General features: G+C 66.6%; 1 protein-coding gene across 1 annotated transcript in view; it reads right to left on the bottom strand.

Moving 5' to 3' along the window:
• Positions 1-2,180: 2,180 nt before the first annotated feature.
• The window catches only part of PTCH2 (patched 2), a 47,102-nt gene continuing 32,930 nt past the window's right edge, over positions 2,181-16,352 (bottom strand). Inside the window, exons 8-24 of the mRNA XM_038414865.2 lie at positions 16,051-16,198; positions 15,110-15,241; positions 14,875-15,030; positions 14,258-14,350; positions 13,811-13,936; positions 13,380-13,498; positions 12,331-12,727; positions 11,572-11,884; positions 10,434-10,576; positions 10,134-10,314; positions 9,306-9,589; positions 8,237-8,374; positions 7,710-7,852; positions 6,584-6,683; positions 5,847-6,113; positions 5,156-5,593; positions 2,181-4,244 (exon numbers count right to left, since the gene is read on the bottom strand). Of these exons, the coding sequence (XP_038270793.1) occupies positions 5,156-5,593; positions 5,847-6,113; positions 6,584-6,683; positions 7,710-7,852; positions 8,237-8,374; positions 9,306-9,589; positions 10,134-10,314; positions 10,434-10,576; positions 11,572-11,884; positions 12,331-12,727; positions 13,380-13,498; positions 13,811-13,936; positions 14,258-14,350; positions 14,875-15,030; positions 15,110-15,241; positions 16,051-16,198 (3,178 nt within the window). The 3' untranslated portion in view covers positions 2,181-4,244. The remainder of the gene's footprint in view (positions 4,245-5,155; positions 5,594-5,846; positions 6,114-6,583; positions 6,684-7,709; positions 7,853-8,236; positions 8,375-9,305; positions 9,590-10,133; positions 10,315-10,433; positions 10,577-11,571; positions 11,885-12,330; positions 12,728-13,379; positions 13,499-13,810; positions 13,937-14,257; positions 14,351-14,874; positions 15,031-15,109; positions 15,242-16,050; positions 16,199-16,352) is intronic.

The raw sequence follows: 16,352 nt of genomic DNA, 5'->3' as shown, positions 1-16,352 counted from the left end.
CCTTGGGACTGGGATGGGTGTGCCAGGAACACCTCGATCCCCCACCCCAACTGTCGGGGCTGAGCACCCCAAACTCATTGCATGGCCAGGGCCTGGAGCCAGGCTGGCGGCATCAGTCCCAGGCTGAGCCAGCTAGTGCCTTTAACCATCAGGAAATGACCCTACCACCAAAGAATGGCTGCACAGGAGCTCTGGCATCTTCCCCCCCGCCCCCCTCCCCCCCCGGTCCGCCCAGCTCTGCACAAGGGTCTGGCATCCCCAGCCCCTCACTGCTTACACTATGGCTGACCCACATTTCTGGGGCTCCCGGCTCTGTCCTGTGGGCTATTGCTGGGCGTGGCCCTGTGTGTGATGAGTTGGGGGGGGCTCAGCCAGTCATTACTGGTATTTTCATGCACCTGCACAGCTGCTTCCTCGCACAGTTGATGTCCAGCCCCCCCCCCATTCCTGTTCACAAGGTGGCCTGTGTCTGATGCCACCCCCCCACACACACACAGACACACACCTGGTGAGCTGTTCAGCCCCCCCCCCCCCCCCCGGCCCCTTGCTTTTGCTCCACACAAGCTTCTGGAATTAGGCAGAGGGCTAGAATCCAGGAGTCCTGGTGCCCAGCTGCCCTGCTCTAACCACAGGGCCCCACTCCCCTCCCAGCGCTGGGCTAGAACCTCTGGCTCTAAGCACAGGACCCCACACCGTCTCCCAGAGCTGTTAGCACCCAGGTGCCCTGATGCTTCATCTGTTAGCCCCTATCTAAACAAGTCCAGCCCCTCACTGTTTGGGCCGGCCGCGAAGGTGATGCCAGACACCAGCCTTGTTCTTTTTTTTTAAACCAGCCCTTTGCATTTGCTCCCCCGCAATGAGCTGCCCATAAGCATCCCAGCGTGCTACCGATGGCCCCTTTGGGTGTCACTCCAGGCATGAGCAGCTCAGCGGATCCCCCAGGCCAGGGGGCTCTGACTGTGCTGGTAATATAAGCTGCCCGGGTGCAGGGCAACGTTGGGAGCAAAGGGTCTCATGCCCCCCACCAGTTCATTTGGCCAGACCCCGGCGCCCCCAGCAAAGCTTTGCAAAGCTGCCGGCGGCTTTGGGGCTAGCAAATGGGAGCCATGTCAGTGACGCGCCGGACGGGTCTCTGGGGCCCCTTGCTGTACCGCTCGGCTCAGTGTCAGGCGCTGCGTTGGCTCGTTGGGTGCCCACCGTTCGCTGGCCCCGCGGCAGCCGGCTTGTGTCCCCTCGTGCCGCTCGCGGTGCGGGGTGCCCCTGTGGCAGGGGCTACACGGGCCAGTGCTCAGGCCAGGTGTCTGCCCAGCTTGCCAGCACCTTCAGTTCCAGCTGGCTCGTCAATGGGCACATGCCAGCATAGAGCCAAGTGCAGCCCTTCGGCCTGGCCTAGCTGGGTGGGCTGCGAGTGTACCCCCAGTGGGGGGGGCGGGTGGTTAAACTTCCCCCATCCCCTGCAGGGGCCCTGGGGCTGTAAACCCTGCTCATGTGGATCACATCAGGGGTGCATCACACACCTTAAAACAGCCCCTGTAACCCCCCCCCACACACACCTGGCAGTGCCGGACCCCTGGGCCCACATGCAAGTGAGCATAGGGCCTGCAGGGGGCAGTGTTTGCCCGTGGAATCGGGGCACAGGGCCCCAGCCGCTCACCTGGCAGGAGCCAGCACAGTCCATGCCTGGCTGGGGCGCCCGACCCCCCCCCATCAGTCACTGGGGGGAGATCCGGCCCCCACACCCCCCAGTCAGCCTGCAAGCCTGGGGCCAGCTGTAAGCCAAGTGGGCAGCTCACTCCCCCCACCCTCTAGAGCCCCCATACACACACACTGCCCCCACTGTCCTCTACAGCCCCCCCCCAAAGTAGCCTCCCAGCTTTGTGAATGCTCCCCTGCCTCCACGCAGCCATGTACACATTGCCCAAAACACCCCGCCCCAAACATGCATGGGGCGCACACACTGCCCTGCCACAAATGTGCCCCCACACACGTGTGTGTTCACTAAGGCTACCCCCCAGGCTCCCTCCTGCAACCTGCAGAGATCCCCACACTCAGACCCCCACCCCGCTCCAGGCACGTGTGTACACACACCCCACTCTGGGCACGCACATGGACACACACACACACACACACACGCACTCACTCCTGGGCCAGACGAAGAACGAGGCCGGGACACCAGCAGATCCGGGATAGACAATATATATTTTACTCTTTAAAAATAAACCTTCCAGCCCACGGCTAAGGGTCTGTACAAACTACAAAAATAAACCTTTCTTCTTTGTAATATAAATAATTTATATGGCATGGCCCGACTGGGGCCGGGGCACCGCTCGCCCCGCCTGCCTCCCATGTCTCAGGGGGCGCTGGGGGCAGGTGCGCCGCTTGGCGGCTCAGGGCAGTGGGTACCCCAGCTCCACGCCGTACTGACAGCTGAGTTACTTCAACCAGCCACACCCACTGGCCCAGGAGGGAACAATCGCTGAGAAGCTGCCGGTTGGAACAGGCCCCCATCACTGCCCTGGGCAAGGAACCCAAAGGAAAGCCCCAGGCGGGGGCTGATGGGGACCCTGGGGCCGGAGGGGGCTTTAAAGTGCTGGGGAACGGAGAGGCAAGGGCCAGCAACTCCATGCCAACCCCCTGGGAGCCCAGCTGATCTCTGCCTACCTCCAGTGAGTGGCCCCCAGCCACAGGATCGGGGCCCGGCAGGCAGGGGCGAAAAGCCCATCCTAGGGGGCAGGGCAGGTTTCTGTTTTTCAAAGGCTCCTGACTTGGCTGGACCTGCACAGGCGGGTGTGGGGGTGTGTGTGTGTGGGGGTCATGCAGGGGAGTTGTGCAATTGCACAAGGGTGTTTGGAATACACCCCTCCCCCACCAATCAACTTCCATCGGGCAGCATCAAGGCCAAAGGACCCCATAAAGGGCACCAGCGAGACATATGGGGTACCTAGGCCTTGGATGGGCTTGTATGGGGGAGCATATCCCCCCTCCAATTTGCCCCAGATCCCCTTCCTGCCAGGCCCTCCTGTCCATCAAACACACAGGAGGAGCCTTCATAGTTCAGTCTCACAGCCATTTACAAAGGAGGCTGGGTAGCGTTGTCCCCATGGGGAAACTGAGGCAGGGAGGGAGGGAGTACTTTTCCCAAGGAGTGGGGAGGAGAACGCAGGTGTCCTGAGGCCCAGGCCAGTGCTCTATTCACTAGACCCCGCTGGATCTGGGCCCTGCTGGTGTCAGGATTTAGGTGTTAAAGTGAGAAAACGTCCTACCCCGTGAGCGAGAGTTTCCCTTTTCAGTAACTAGGGTCAGGGCTGTTCCTGTCTCCCAGGGTGGGGGGGGGGGACATGGCCCCTGTTCCAGCCCCTTGCCTGAGTCCAGGGCGCCCCCTGGGCCAGAGCTCAGCCCCCTGCAGCAGGGGAAGGGAAGCTCCCCCCTGATGCTCCCATCCCAGGCCAGGGAGGGGTCGGGTCTCCCCACTGGGGCCAGCATCTCATTCCCGTTGCGGGGGTTGCTGGGCCTCTCCCCAGACACAGTTGCTCCCTGACCTGGTCTCCTGGGGAGCCCCACCACTCAGCGCTGGGGGCAGGGCAGCAGGGCACGGCCCCGGCTCCTGCCCAAGGGATCTGCTAAGCGCCCCCAGCCCCAGGGCATACGCAAAATGGGCGGCTTCCTGCCCCTGCCAGTGCGGGATGCAGAGTCCCCGGACAACCCGCTTGGGCAGGGACCTGAACTGGGAACACCAGAGTGGGGGACAGCTGGGGGGAGTGGGGAGAGGGAATGGCTGAGGGGCCAGCCCGCTCACACACACCTTGCATAGAAACCTTGATGCAGCGATTCACCAAAAGGCTCAGCTGTGCCCCCCACACTGGGGCAACAGCCACCACCAGCCCAGCCCAGCCATCTCCTGCTGCGGGGCTCGGGGCGCTGCCAGGTGAGGTCAGGGCAGATCTCCATCCCAGCGCAGAGCAATAATAATAAAATAATAATAATTAATCATTGGGGAATAGCAGCACAATGCAGGGATGGCGGCAGCCCCGCTCCTGCCCCTGCCCGTGGGCACTGTCCCTGTGGCAGCGCCTGGCACAGGTCACCAGTCCAACAGCTCGCTTCAGCTCAGTGTTCAGCTGGCATCCATGCACGGGTGCCAGCGCTTGCCACGTCTCTCCACTCTGCCCGCTCCCTGGGCACAGGAGCTGGATCCGGCTGCACGGCAGGCCTCGGCTAGGAACCACAGCGCTTCCCAGGGCAACCTGTGCAGAGATACAAGACAGCCGGGTTAGCCGGATCCCCCTCCAGGGCTACAGCTCTGCTGGCTTCTCCAAGGCATCTGTCCGCAGGGGCCTCCGACACACCACGAGCACCCGTGGAGTTGACACGCTCCGTGGTCCACGTGTGCGTGGGCAGGTGTGCACCCTGCGCATGTCCCTATCTGTGGGCACAAGTGTGCAAGCCCACTAGGTATGTGTGGACGTGCACTGTCTGTATGTGTATATACCCGGTGTGTATGTGTGTGCACCCTCTGTGTGCGTGAGCAGGCGTGCACTGTGTCCTTGTCTGTGGGCACAAGTGCGTGAGACCCCTGGGAACATGCAGACATGCACTGTCTGTGCGTATGTGCACATGTGTGTACACCATTTGTGTGTGGGGGCATGTGTGCACCCTGTGTGTATCCTTGTCTATGGGCACGAATGTGCAAGCCCACTAGGATGTGCGGTCATGCACTGTCTGTGTCTGTGTCCCTTGTGTGTACAGGGTGTGTGTGTGCACCATTTGTGTGTGGGGGGTGTGCACCCTGCACATGTCCCTGTCTGCAGGCACAAGTGTGGATGTGCAACATGTGTGGGCATGTGGATGTGAAACATCTGTATGCATACAAGTGTGCACCATCTGCGTGTGCAGACAGGCGGGCACGAGCGTGTGAGCCCCCTGGGAGCGTGCGGACATGCACCATCTGTGTATGTGTGTAGGGGGTGCTTACACAGCCGCTGCTTTGGCATCAAATTGCCTTGTGGCGCCAGGGCGCGCTAACACACAGGGAGTTTACCCCAAGGGGCAGTGCTGGCCCCAAGGTAACCCCCAGGGGCGGCTGGGCGCTGGCACTGCCTGGCAGGATGGGGGGGGCGAAGGAGCCCCTGGCACAGGGCTCAGTCCCTGGGCTCACCTAGGGCCTTGCAGAGCCCTCTGCCCGTCCCGGGTGGTGGAGCACGCGGCTCTCGGGCGCAGCCCAGCCGTGGGCGTTGCAGGCGGGCAGGCCGGGCTCCTCCGGGCAGTCCGACTCGCTGTCCTCGTAGCTCTCATGGGTGTAACCCTGCAAGGAGCCTGGCAGGGGGGGGTGCAGGGCCAGCGTCACGGAGGCCGTGGCCGTCACCGTGGCATAGCTGCCGCTGTAGGCGGGGAGGGCAGTCCGCAGGGGCCGGGGGGCTCGGGGTGGGGCAGTCCTGGCTCCGGGGGGGCCGGGCCGGGGCAGTCTGTGTTGGGGCAAGTCCCTGAGATCCGGGCCGGCCGATGGGAGGGGGTCGCCGGCAGGCAGGGGCTGGTTGGTGTTCGGTGGCTCCTTCTTCCCCGGCGGCTCCTGGTTCTCCGGGTAGGTTTTCACCACCTGTGCAGGGCAGAGACTCCCGTGAGTCCAGGGGGCAAAGAAGGGGGCCTGAGGACAAGAGCTCCCTTCCGCTCCCCGGCACTCACAGACCGTCCAGCCAAGCCCTGGGTGCCACCTCCACCCCGCTCTAACCCCTACCACACGCTCCCTTTCAGTGCCCAGCGGGGGCACGGCCGGACAGAGCTCTGTGGGCGGGTAGGGCTGGCGCTGTCTGGCAGGGACTGAGAGGGAGGGGCACCGTGCCCGCACTCACCATGATGGTGGGGAAGCTGGGATTCTTGCCGGCCTGCACCAGGACCCGGGCCGGAGCGGGTGGCAGGATGTAGGCGCCGGGGTCGTAGGGCTGGGTGTGGGCCAGCCCCGAGCCCGCGGTGCTCTCCGAGTAGTACTCCGAGTTCGAGGAGTCCGCGAAGGCGCCAGGCCAGGCTGGGGGCGGCCGCATGTAGAAGCCGTGATGGCTGATGGGCGGGGGGATGGGCTCTGGTGACGGCATTCGGCTGCCATTATCCACCGGGATGACCTGGGCAAGAGGAGGGTGCAGGGTGAGACGGGAAGGCAACGGGATGCCCAGAGGGTACAGGGAACCGGGCTGGGGGCACCATCAGGGCCAGGGCTGGCCCTTCTGAATGGGCTCCAGGCCTACACAGAGGCAGCTTTGGGAGAGGTGTCCCCAGTCCAGCTCAATCAAGCGTTAACTCTGAAACCTAATGGTGGTCACTTTAACCTCAGCACTGATCATTCTCCAAGAAACATCTAGTTCCCATAGGCTTGTGGGTGGAGCCTGTGTGTGTGGGCGGAGCCAGTGTGAGGCACCGACCACTGTTTCCCCCTCCCCCCATCTGACCCTGGCACCCAGCAAGGCAGAGGCAGACTTGGGAATGAACCCTGGCATCCTGGTGGCCATGCCCCTCTTCAAACACTAGGCTCCACTCCCTGCCAGGCCCCATTGCAGGGGGGCCGTGGCTCAGTGTGGGGAGGGGGGGCTCTCACCTCAGCCGGGGGCCCGATGACCGACAGCAGGACGGGCAGCAGCACCAGGCCATTCAGGAGGCCCAAGACGGTCAGGACGGTGAGCACGGCAAAGAAATACCTGGCAGAGGAGACGTGGTGAGAGAAGCCCGGCCGCGCCATGGGCACAGAGCATCCCAGCATGCTTTGCAAACAGGGCCCACCCCCTCAGCCCTGACAGGCAGGGTAGGGGCATCGCAGAGGCAAATGGGCCTGGGGGGCGTAGAGCACCCAGCACAATGGGGCCTTGTGCCCCCCACCTCATGACCCCACCCTGCCCTGCTGCCCTAGCGCGGCCTCTCTGCCTGGCCTTCTAATACCGCTGCCCCCGTGCATCGCTGCACGCTCACGCACACCCATACATCCCCCCTGGACACGCCCGCACCTACACCCCCAGGAACCCCTGCACGTTCGCACATACCCCCCCACACCCCAGCATACTCACGCAAACCATACATCCCCCTGGGCACACCTGCATGCACCCACACTTCTAAGCATACCCATATGCACCCACACCCCCAGGCACCCCATAATGCTTGCACACACCCCCACACACTGCTGCACACTTGCCCATGCCCACACACACATCCCTGCATGCTCACCCATGCCCACACCCCGAATGCTCACCCCCCCGCCCCCACACCCCCCCACATGCTCATCTGCCCCCACGCTTGCACGCTTGCCCACACACATATTCCTGCACGCTCACCTATACATGCACACACCGCCCCTGGGCACCCTGCATGCTCACCCCTGCACACTCACCCATGTGCACACACCTCACACCCCTGCACACTCACACACCCCTGCACACTCACACCAGAGCACCCCTGCACACACCCCCACAAACACACCGAGGCACACCTGCACATTCACACACACACACACACCCCTGCACCCTCACCCACATGCACAGACACACCCCTGCATGCTCATGCACACACACCCTTGGGCACCCCTCCACACGTGCCCCTGCCCTCACCCACTCCGGGTCACCCTGCATGCTTGCCCACACTCACACACCCGGGCACGTCTGCACCCCTGGGCCCCCTGTATATACACACAGGGCTGAGCTAAAGAGCCACTCTCGCCTTCCCCGCGCTGGTACCTCAGGATGAAGTCGAACTCGGAGCCGGCCAGCATAAGTAAGCCCAGCAGCGTGGAGAGGGCCCCGTCCAGCACGGGCGCCAGCGTGTGCTCCAGGGCCAGGGCCGAGCGCAGCGTCCGGCTGCCCATGGCCGTCAGGAACCCCTGTGGGCAGGACACACGGCTCAGCTCTGGGCTGGAGCGGGAGGGGAGACGGACTGACCCTGCCGCTCCCCCCGGGGCCGGATGGACAGACTGACACTGCTCCTCCCCCCCATGGACAGACGGACAGACTGACCCTGCCCTTCCCCACCCCTCCCCGGGCCAGCTGGACAGACTGACCCTGCCCCTCCCCCCGGGGCCTGGGCTGGCTGGACACCCCCAGGCTGGGGGGTTCAGGGGGACAGTGCTCAGTGCGGGGCGCTGCCAGAACAGATGCTGCCCTGGCCCGAATGGGCTTCCCCGCACCTTGTGGGGCTGAGCTGGGGGTGGTCACTCAGCTTCCCGCAGGGGGCCTAGCCCTGCGGGCCCAGGCGCCACCCGACTCACCAGGGCCACGTGGACGGTGAACTCGACGCCGATGCCCACCGAGGCGATGAGGATCACGGCCGGGATGGCGCTCAGCTTGATGCCCATCAGCCCCATGATCCCGAAGAGTTCCACCGTCATCATGGCCAGCACGGCCACCTACCGGGCACGGGGGAGTGTCAGTCAGAGAGCAGGGCCCACCCCATGGCCCTGCCCCACTGCATCCACTCCATGGCCCTGCCTCACTGCATCCGCCCCACAGCGCTGCTCCACTGCCCTGCCCCACTGCATCTACTCCACTGCCCTGCCTCGATGCACCTGCTGCATCACTCTGCACCCTCCTGTCTGCCCCACTGCACTGCCCCATGGCAGCCACCCACTCTGCCCCATACAAGAGCTCAGATGCCAGGGCGATGGGTGCCCTATTGCTGTAAATGATACCAATTACAGACGCTTTGCCCAGCTGCCCTGGGAAGGGGCACCATGGGCGTGTGAAGGGACACACCGATGGGGAGGGCCTACCTCAACCAGGGGGGCTGGTCTGGGGCACCAGGTTGGGCGGGGGATATTTGGAATGAACCCCCCCCCGCAACCGCCAATCGGATCCGCTCAGCTGGAGCCCAGGGGTCAGCACTCCGGGCAGCAGAACTGACTGCAGGGTCAGGGCCTGAAAGCACCCACCCTGGCGGGGGGGGAGGGGAGCAATGCCAGGGACCCCCGGCTGGGAGAGCACTGGTGCCAGGGGGTGGAAGCCAAGCCAGGCCAGCCCGTCCTGGTCCATTCTCCACCCTGGCGTCGGGAGCTCCCGGTCACCCCTGGAGACACGCGGGAGGCACTGGACTGTGCTCCAGCCCCTGTGGGCGCTCGGGGGCTCCTGGGGGCTGGGGGTCCATCCGCGAACAAGACGCCCCAGCAAGGTCTCGAGTGACAGCTGCAGGGCCCGTGGGAAAGGCTGATGGGCCAGAGGCCAGGGCAGGGGACGTGCTGGCTGTGGGGTCCTGGGGATCCCGGGGGGCTGGGCGGCATCTGGATCCCACCCTGTGGTGCTCCCCACCCCGTGCCCATCCCCGTGGCGTCTGGGCGCACTCACGATGATGCCGGCGGTCCAGGGGTTGAGCAGCAGCAGAGCACACACCAGGAAGGTGCAGGCCAGCACGATGCTGATGGCCAGCAGGAACCAATGGCGCAGGCCGATGTACTGCTCCCAGAAGAGGAAGGGGTAGCCGCTGGGGTAGCTGGGCACGCCGCGCTCCCGGGCCGCCTCCTCGCACACGGCCCGCACGCTCTCGATGGCCTCCACGAAGTCCGCGGTCTGGCGCAGGCCGCTCAGGTAGAAGGGGAACTGGGCGAACTCCAGGGGCTGGGCTGCGGGGACTGGGGGGGAGGGGGCAGCGAGGGTCAGGCAGGGGGATGCCACGGCCCCTGCCCCCTGACACTGCCCCCTTCCTCCTCCCACGCCGGCGCCCAGGCCAGCCCAGCCAGGGGGCAACTCTGGAACAGGTTGCTCAGCACAGCCAGAGTGCCAGCTGGTGTGTCCAGCTGGACCCTGCGTGGCACGCTGGCGCGTGGGAGGTGCCCGGCTGCACCCTGTGTGGCGCTTGAGGGCGTGCCCGGCAGGACCCCGTGTGGGGTGCTGGCACAGTGGGGTGTGCCTGGCCGGATCCTGCATGGCGTGTGGGGGGTGTCTGACTGGACCCTGTGTGGCATGTGGGGCATGCCCAGCAGGACCCCGTGTGGGCGCTGGCGCAGGGGGGTGTGCCTGGCCGGAAACTGCATGGCGTGTGGGGGGTGTCTGGCTGGACCCTGTGTGGGGCGCTGACGCGTGGAGGGTGCCTGGTAGGACCTAGCGTGGTGCGCCTGCGTGTGCCCAGTCTGCATGTGCCCATGTGTGCCCAGGCATGCCCGCGGCTGCACTCACTTCGCAGGTTCTCGCCGGTGGCGTCATACTTGTCGTGGATCCACTCGGGCGGCGGGGGGTAGAAGTTGGCGTGGGAAGCAGCGACACCCAGCGGGTCGTTGCTCACCCACACGGTCAGGCAGATGTAGAAGGTCTCCGGGGGGATGATGCCGTTCTCGTCCACCAGCCGGCGCGTGGTGAGCTGCGGGGAGCAGACGGGCACAGGGTGAGCTGCGGGGAGCCGCAGGGCCAGGTCGGCTCAGAGGGGAGTTCAGGGCCACGCCAGGCTCTCAGGCAGGGCCGGGCACGGGGCCAGCTCACCTGATTGTAGTTGAACGGCTCCTTCTTGTCGCCCGTCTGGATGAGCAGCTTGTAGGCCAGCGCGCCGTCCTCGGAGCCGTTCCGGTAGCTGTCGCGGGTGATGCGCCCGGCCTGCCACTCCTTGTCGAAGGCGGCCTGCAGGCCTGGGGACAGAGTGCAGGGGTTACAGGGATGGACGGAGACCTCCCCACACTGCACGGCCCTTCCCAGCCACGGGAAGCGAAGCCGGATGGGCAGGGCTGTGCCCTCGGGGCGGGGCTGCCCGTCCTGCCTGGCTGAGTTGGCCCCTGGGCATCTCCATGCCCACCCCCTGCTACTGCTCAGTAACCTGAGCCATGGCCGCAGCAGGGCAGAGCAGGCACTGGACGGTTGGGCCCGTGTGCAAGAGAAGCGCTGTCCACATGCGGGCCCCAGGCTGTGGCTACGTGGCACAGAACTCTGGTGTGAGAGCCCAGGCGTGGGTGCGTGACACCCTACGTGGAGGCACCATGGATGCTCCCCCAGATTTAGAGACATGTGGGGACAGGTTATCCAAACCATGCCAGCCAAACCCATAGGACAGCAGCAGGACCCCACCAAACCCAGGGGCTGGCCCTGCTCTGGGTGCCCCCTCCTGGCCTGTCCTACGGATGCTCTCATTTCCCGTCACCAGCTCATCTGCAGGTGGGACCGGCGATGCAGAGAGGGGATGGTAGGGCGGACAGGGACAGATGGAGATTGGCAGGGACATGCAGGGCAGACGGGCGCAGGTGGAGGCCAGTGAGGGCACATGGAGGCCGGCAGGGGCATGCAGGGCAAGTGGGGGCCAGCAGGGGCACACAAGGCAGGCGGGGACAGGCAGGGCAGGTGGAGGCTGGCAAGGGGCTGGCAGGGGGCACACAGGGCAGGTGGGGGCAGGTGGAGGCCGGCAGGGGGCTCACAAGGCAGGCAGAAGCAGGCAGGGTAGGCGGGGGGCAGTGGGGCAGGCGGGGGCAGGTAGAGGCCGGCAGGGGCACACAAGGCCGGCAGGGGCAGGCAGGGCAGGGGGAGGCCGGCAGGGGGCACACAGGGCATGCGGGGGTGGGCAGGCAGGATAGGTGGCGGCTGGCACAGGGGCAGGCAGGGTAGGCGGGGGCCAGCGGGGCAGGCGGGCCCTCACCTCGCAGCCAGTCCTGGAAGTAGTGCAGCCACATCTTGGGCGGCTGGCGGGCGTGGTCACGCACCATGTGCGGCAGGCTGCCCAGTGCCCGGTGCAGGCCGTACAGCGCCTCCTGCGAGCTGGGGTAGTGGAAGCCGCCCTGGGTGGCGATGAAGACGTGGTAGAAGGAGAAGTACTTGGCCTGGATGGCGATGAAGGCGTGCTCCTTGGTGCCCCGCGGCACGATGTCCGTCAGGTACAGCCCGTCATGCACCAGCGTGGTGCCATACAGGGTGAGCCCCAGCAGCGCCAGGAACAGCAGCACCACGATGCCCTGGGGACGGGGACCCCGTCAGGCTGTGCCGGGCACCCCCTTCGGCAGGGCAGGGCCACCAGGCCCTGACCCCCGCCCCTGCGCTGGCACCAAGCCCTACCCTCAGCACAAGCCCACAGCAAGCAGTGGGCACCCAGCTCCTCCCAGAGTGCCAGGGAGCCTCCCAACCCCTCAGTGCCAGGATCTCATCTCAGCTCTCAAGCGCCCTCCCAGGTGTGCCACAGTGCCAGGGAGTCACCCCAGCATGTCCCCCATGCCAGGGGGCCCCCCAAGGCCCCAGCGGCAGGGAGCCCCCCCAGCATTCCCCTGCCAAGCCTGGGAGTTAGCCCCAGTCCCCAGGCTCCCCAGCACTGCCAGCGTCCGCCCCCAGCCCCCCCAGCTTGCACTGCTCCCCAGGGGGATGAGGGGCCAACGTGAGCCGGGGGCGGCAGGCCCAGCCCCCCTACCTTGGTCTGGGTTTGCAGCAGGAGGGGGGCGTACTTCTCCCTGGCGAAGTCAGCCAGATTCCACCGGCACAGGGGCAGCGGCACGCACTCCCGGCCCCCCTTGGCGCCGTCCAGCAGGTCGCGGGTGGAGCTGGCCGGGGCGAAGAGCTGGGTGCCCAGCGGGTCGGTGGGGGACAGCGGCACGGCGGGCGCGGTGCAGACCTGGGCGGTGGGCGGCAGGATGGTGACAATGTGCCGGCCCGAGGGGTCGCAGCGGGTGAAGGCCTGCACCGTGGTGGTGATCTGGGTGCTGGTGGCCACGGCCGGGTGCCCGTAGGGTGAGGGGTGGGAGGCATGGTTCTCGTTGGCGTCGGCGAACTCCTGCGGCTGGATCTGGATGACGCGGGAGGAGCACGGGCTGGGGGAGGAGGAGCCGGGGGATGTTCAGAGAGCTGGGATAGGCGCTGGCGCCCCTCTGCCCACGCACGGCTGCCCTGGTGGTCACCGCACCCACGCTGGCAGGACCGCCCCTGATTAGCGGGGAGTGGGATTCTCCCTGGAGCGACCCCTCCTGGCCACCCCAGGAAAGGCGCCCAGCTGAGCTCAAGCCGGGGGGCGAGGCCCCAAGCACCTCCGAGCCACTGCTTAGCCCTGCCAGCTGGGCCCCGATCCTGGTGCGGCAGGACGATCCACATAGGGGCTACCTGCGGGCGCAGGCTTGGGCCCAGCTGTGCTGGGCACGTGGCCTCTGCCGCCCATCGCCCGTCTCCTGGAGCACAGCACGGACCTGGCTCTGCCCTGGGTGCCCCCCTGGACCCCCTCCCAGAGCACGGCACGGGCCTGGCTCTGCCCTGGGTGCCCCCCAGACCCCCTCCTGGGGCACGGCACGGGCCTGACTCTGCCCTGGGCCCCCCCGGACCCCGTCCCGGAGCACGGCATGGGCCTGGTTCTGCCCTGGGCCCCCCCGGACCCCCTCCCGGAGCACAGCATGGGCTTGGCTCTGCCCTGGGCCCCCCCGGACTCCCTCCTGGGAAACGGCACGGGCCTGGCTCTGCCCTGGGAGACGGCACCTGTAGAAGCAGCAGAGGACGTCGAGCCGCTGGTCCTGGCGCCGGTGCAAATCCAGGCTCAGGATGGCCGGGAAGATGAGCAGCACCATGGCGAAGTTAAACACCACGACCACGGCAGCCTGCGGGGACGTGGGGTGCAGAGCTCAGGCCACAGGGCTCGAGGGGTTAAACCCAGCTCCCCACCCTGCCGGGGAGCTAGGGTCTGCGTGTCCGACACGTGTGTGGGGCCATGTCACACCTTGGTCAGTTACAGGGGAAGGGGGGGCATACCTGCAGGGAGAAGGGGCGCAGTATGGGGGTGGGGTGAGCTGTACCTGCAGGGAGAAGGAGCGTGGGGTGGGGGTGGGGTGAGGGGGTGTTGGAGGGCTGTACCCGCAGGGAGAAGGGGCGCAGTATGGGGGTGGGGTGAGGGGGTGTTGGGGGGGCCGTACCTGCAGGGAGAAGGCGCGCAGGGCAGGGATGGGCACCAGGGCTGCCATGAAGAAGGCGATCATGTTGCTGATCGAGGTGAGGGCCACGCTGGTGCCCGTACGTCTCAGGCACTCACCTGTCCGCTCCTGTGGGGAAAACCAATAGGACAGGTCACCCAGTGCCCCGCGCCAGCCCCTGCCCCCCAAGACAGGTCACCCAGCGCCACACACCCTCCCCTGCCCCCCGAGGCAGGACACCCCGTGCCACGCGCCTGAGGCTGGTCACCCAGCACCCCGCGCCCACCTCTGCCCCCCGAGGCAGGTCACCCAGCACCCCACGCCCGCCCCTACCCGCCGAGGCAGGTCACCCAGCACCCCGCGACCGCCCCGCCCCCGAGACAGGTCACCCAGCACCCCGCGCCCGCCCCTGCCCCCCGAGGCAGGTCACCCAGGCCAGGGCGGCCTCACCTTGAAGGGGACGTGCTGGCTGGTCTCGGTGAAGGCGTGAGCCAGGAGGAACATATCGTCCACCCCGATGCCCATGGCCAGGAACGGCAGCACCTGTGGGGACCGACACCAGCCTCATTACTGAGGGTCTGCAGCTGTTCCAGCTGCCACCACCCCACGCCAGAATGCGCCCACCTCTGGGGGAGAAGCACCTGTCACAGCTCCACCTGGAGAACCCAGGATCCCATGGGAAGAGGGCAAGGGATCCCCAGGGGCAACCGGCACAGGCTGGGGCACAGCCCCCCCCCCGGGTCTGCCTCCCCGCAAGAGCAGCTAGCGCTCTGCATCAGGCTGAGATGCTGGGGAGAGCGCCCCCTACTGAGCCCCCACCCCGCTCCCTGCAGCACAGCGCCCCCTAGTGCCGCCCTGCGGTATTGGGGCCAGCCCTGACGGTGAGGGCAGAGTGCCAGTGTTATTCCTCGCAGGTCTCCAACACCGCTGCGGAGCGGGTGAGAAGGTGGGTCCCGGCCCCAGCGGTGCCAGCTCTGGCCACAGCAGCCCCCCGTGCAGGAGGGCAGCAAGGCATGGCGGGCAGGCAGGGTTTCCCCATGGCCCTGCCCGGCCCAGGCGTGCGGTACCTGGGTGGTGGCTGCGTTGAAGGAGATCCCCAGCAGCGAGCAGAGCCCGAGTCCTGACGCCACGGACAGGGCCACCAGCAGGACGCCGGCCAGGCCCACGGCCCCCTGGGATTTGGAGCAGTCCCAGCGCAGCATGGTCACGCAGGCGTATGCCAGCTGGAAGCAGAGCAGGGGCGGGTTAGCGCAGGCGGGGTTAGCGTGGGCGGGGGACGGGCTGGCGGGAGGGGGTACCTACCATCAGGAGGTAGCCCCCGGCCACACGGATGGCGCTCACGTCCGAGAAGGACTTCATGATGTCGCTGAGCGTGGTGGTGGAGAAGGCGTGGACACCCTGGGAGCTGTTCTGCGGCAGGGACTCCTGCGCCAGCTGGGGGAGAGACGGGGCCTCAGAAACACGGCGGGCGGGCACCGCCGTGGGCAGCCCCCCTGCCACCCTCCCAAGGCCACGCCACACCACACCACACTGCTCCCAGGGGCCAGCCCTCCCACCACCCTCTGCCCCTCGCAGTGGGCACCCCACCCCAGCTACCCCACACCCCTCCCAGCAGCACCCGACCCGCCACCACACCCCTCCCGGTGAGCAGCCTGCGACCTCCCCATGGGGCAAAGCAGGAGGAGGTAACAGCCAAACCCCCAGGCCCTGGGCCGTATCTGGCTGAGACCCTGTTGGGCCTGCAGCCAAGGGCCCCTGTGGGAACCTGGCACTGAGAGCTGGGGGTAGGGGGAGTCCTGAATCCATGGCAAGCCAGCCAGAGCTGCCCCCGGCACAGCCCCAGCCAGCCCTCGATGCCAGGCGTGCTGTGCCCAATGTGGGGCTCCGACCCCCACAGGGGGCCTGAGCGCAGACGCTGAGAGGGTCCTGGGGGGTCCGCTCCCCCAGTCCTCATTTCACCAGAGCCCTGGGGCAGCCCCCAGTGCCGATGTAGCATCATGCTGCCCTTCACCAAGCGCACTCACACCCCCCAGCACACTCACCCCCCTCTGGCACGCTCACCCCCCCCAGCATGCTCTCACCCCCCAGCATGCTCACACACACCCTGGCACACTCAGCCGCGATCACAGATGTGTGCACGTAGAGACCCCGCAAGGCCCCCCATGTTGCACTGTTGATGAGCGGCCATCCCCTCCATCCCCCCACAGGGTGGGGATCAGCCCCCTGCTCCCAGCCGCTCCTACCTCCACAAACTCCCTCTGCCAGGCCTCCAGGATGGCAGCCGCCTTCTCCTCACTCCAGCCGATGTCCTGGATCTCGTAGTCATCTTTGAAGTGCTCGTAGAGCTGCCGGGGGCTCATGAGCAGGAACATGGTTTGCAGGGCCTCAGCGCTGCCGGGATGGGAAACACCTATGGGCCCAGCCATGGGACCCCCAGCGCCAAACGAAGCACCCCAGCTGGGCGGCCAGCCCTGCCCCCGGTGCCCCCTCCAGAGCACTGCAGCTGGGCGGCCAGCCCCCAAACCTGGAGGCACCAGGCAGCAGA

This window comes from Dermochelys coriacea, chromosome 8 (genome assembly GCF_009764565.3).
Source record: "Dermochelys coriacea isolate rDerCor1 chromosome 8, rDerCor1.pri.v4, whole genome shotgun sequence".
NCBI classification, from domain to species: Eukaryota; Metazoa; Chordata; order Testudines; family Dermochelyidae; genus Dermochelys; species Dermochelys coriacea.
This window is presented reverse-complemented; position numbering and strand designations above follow the sequence as displayed.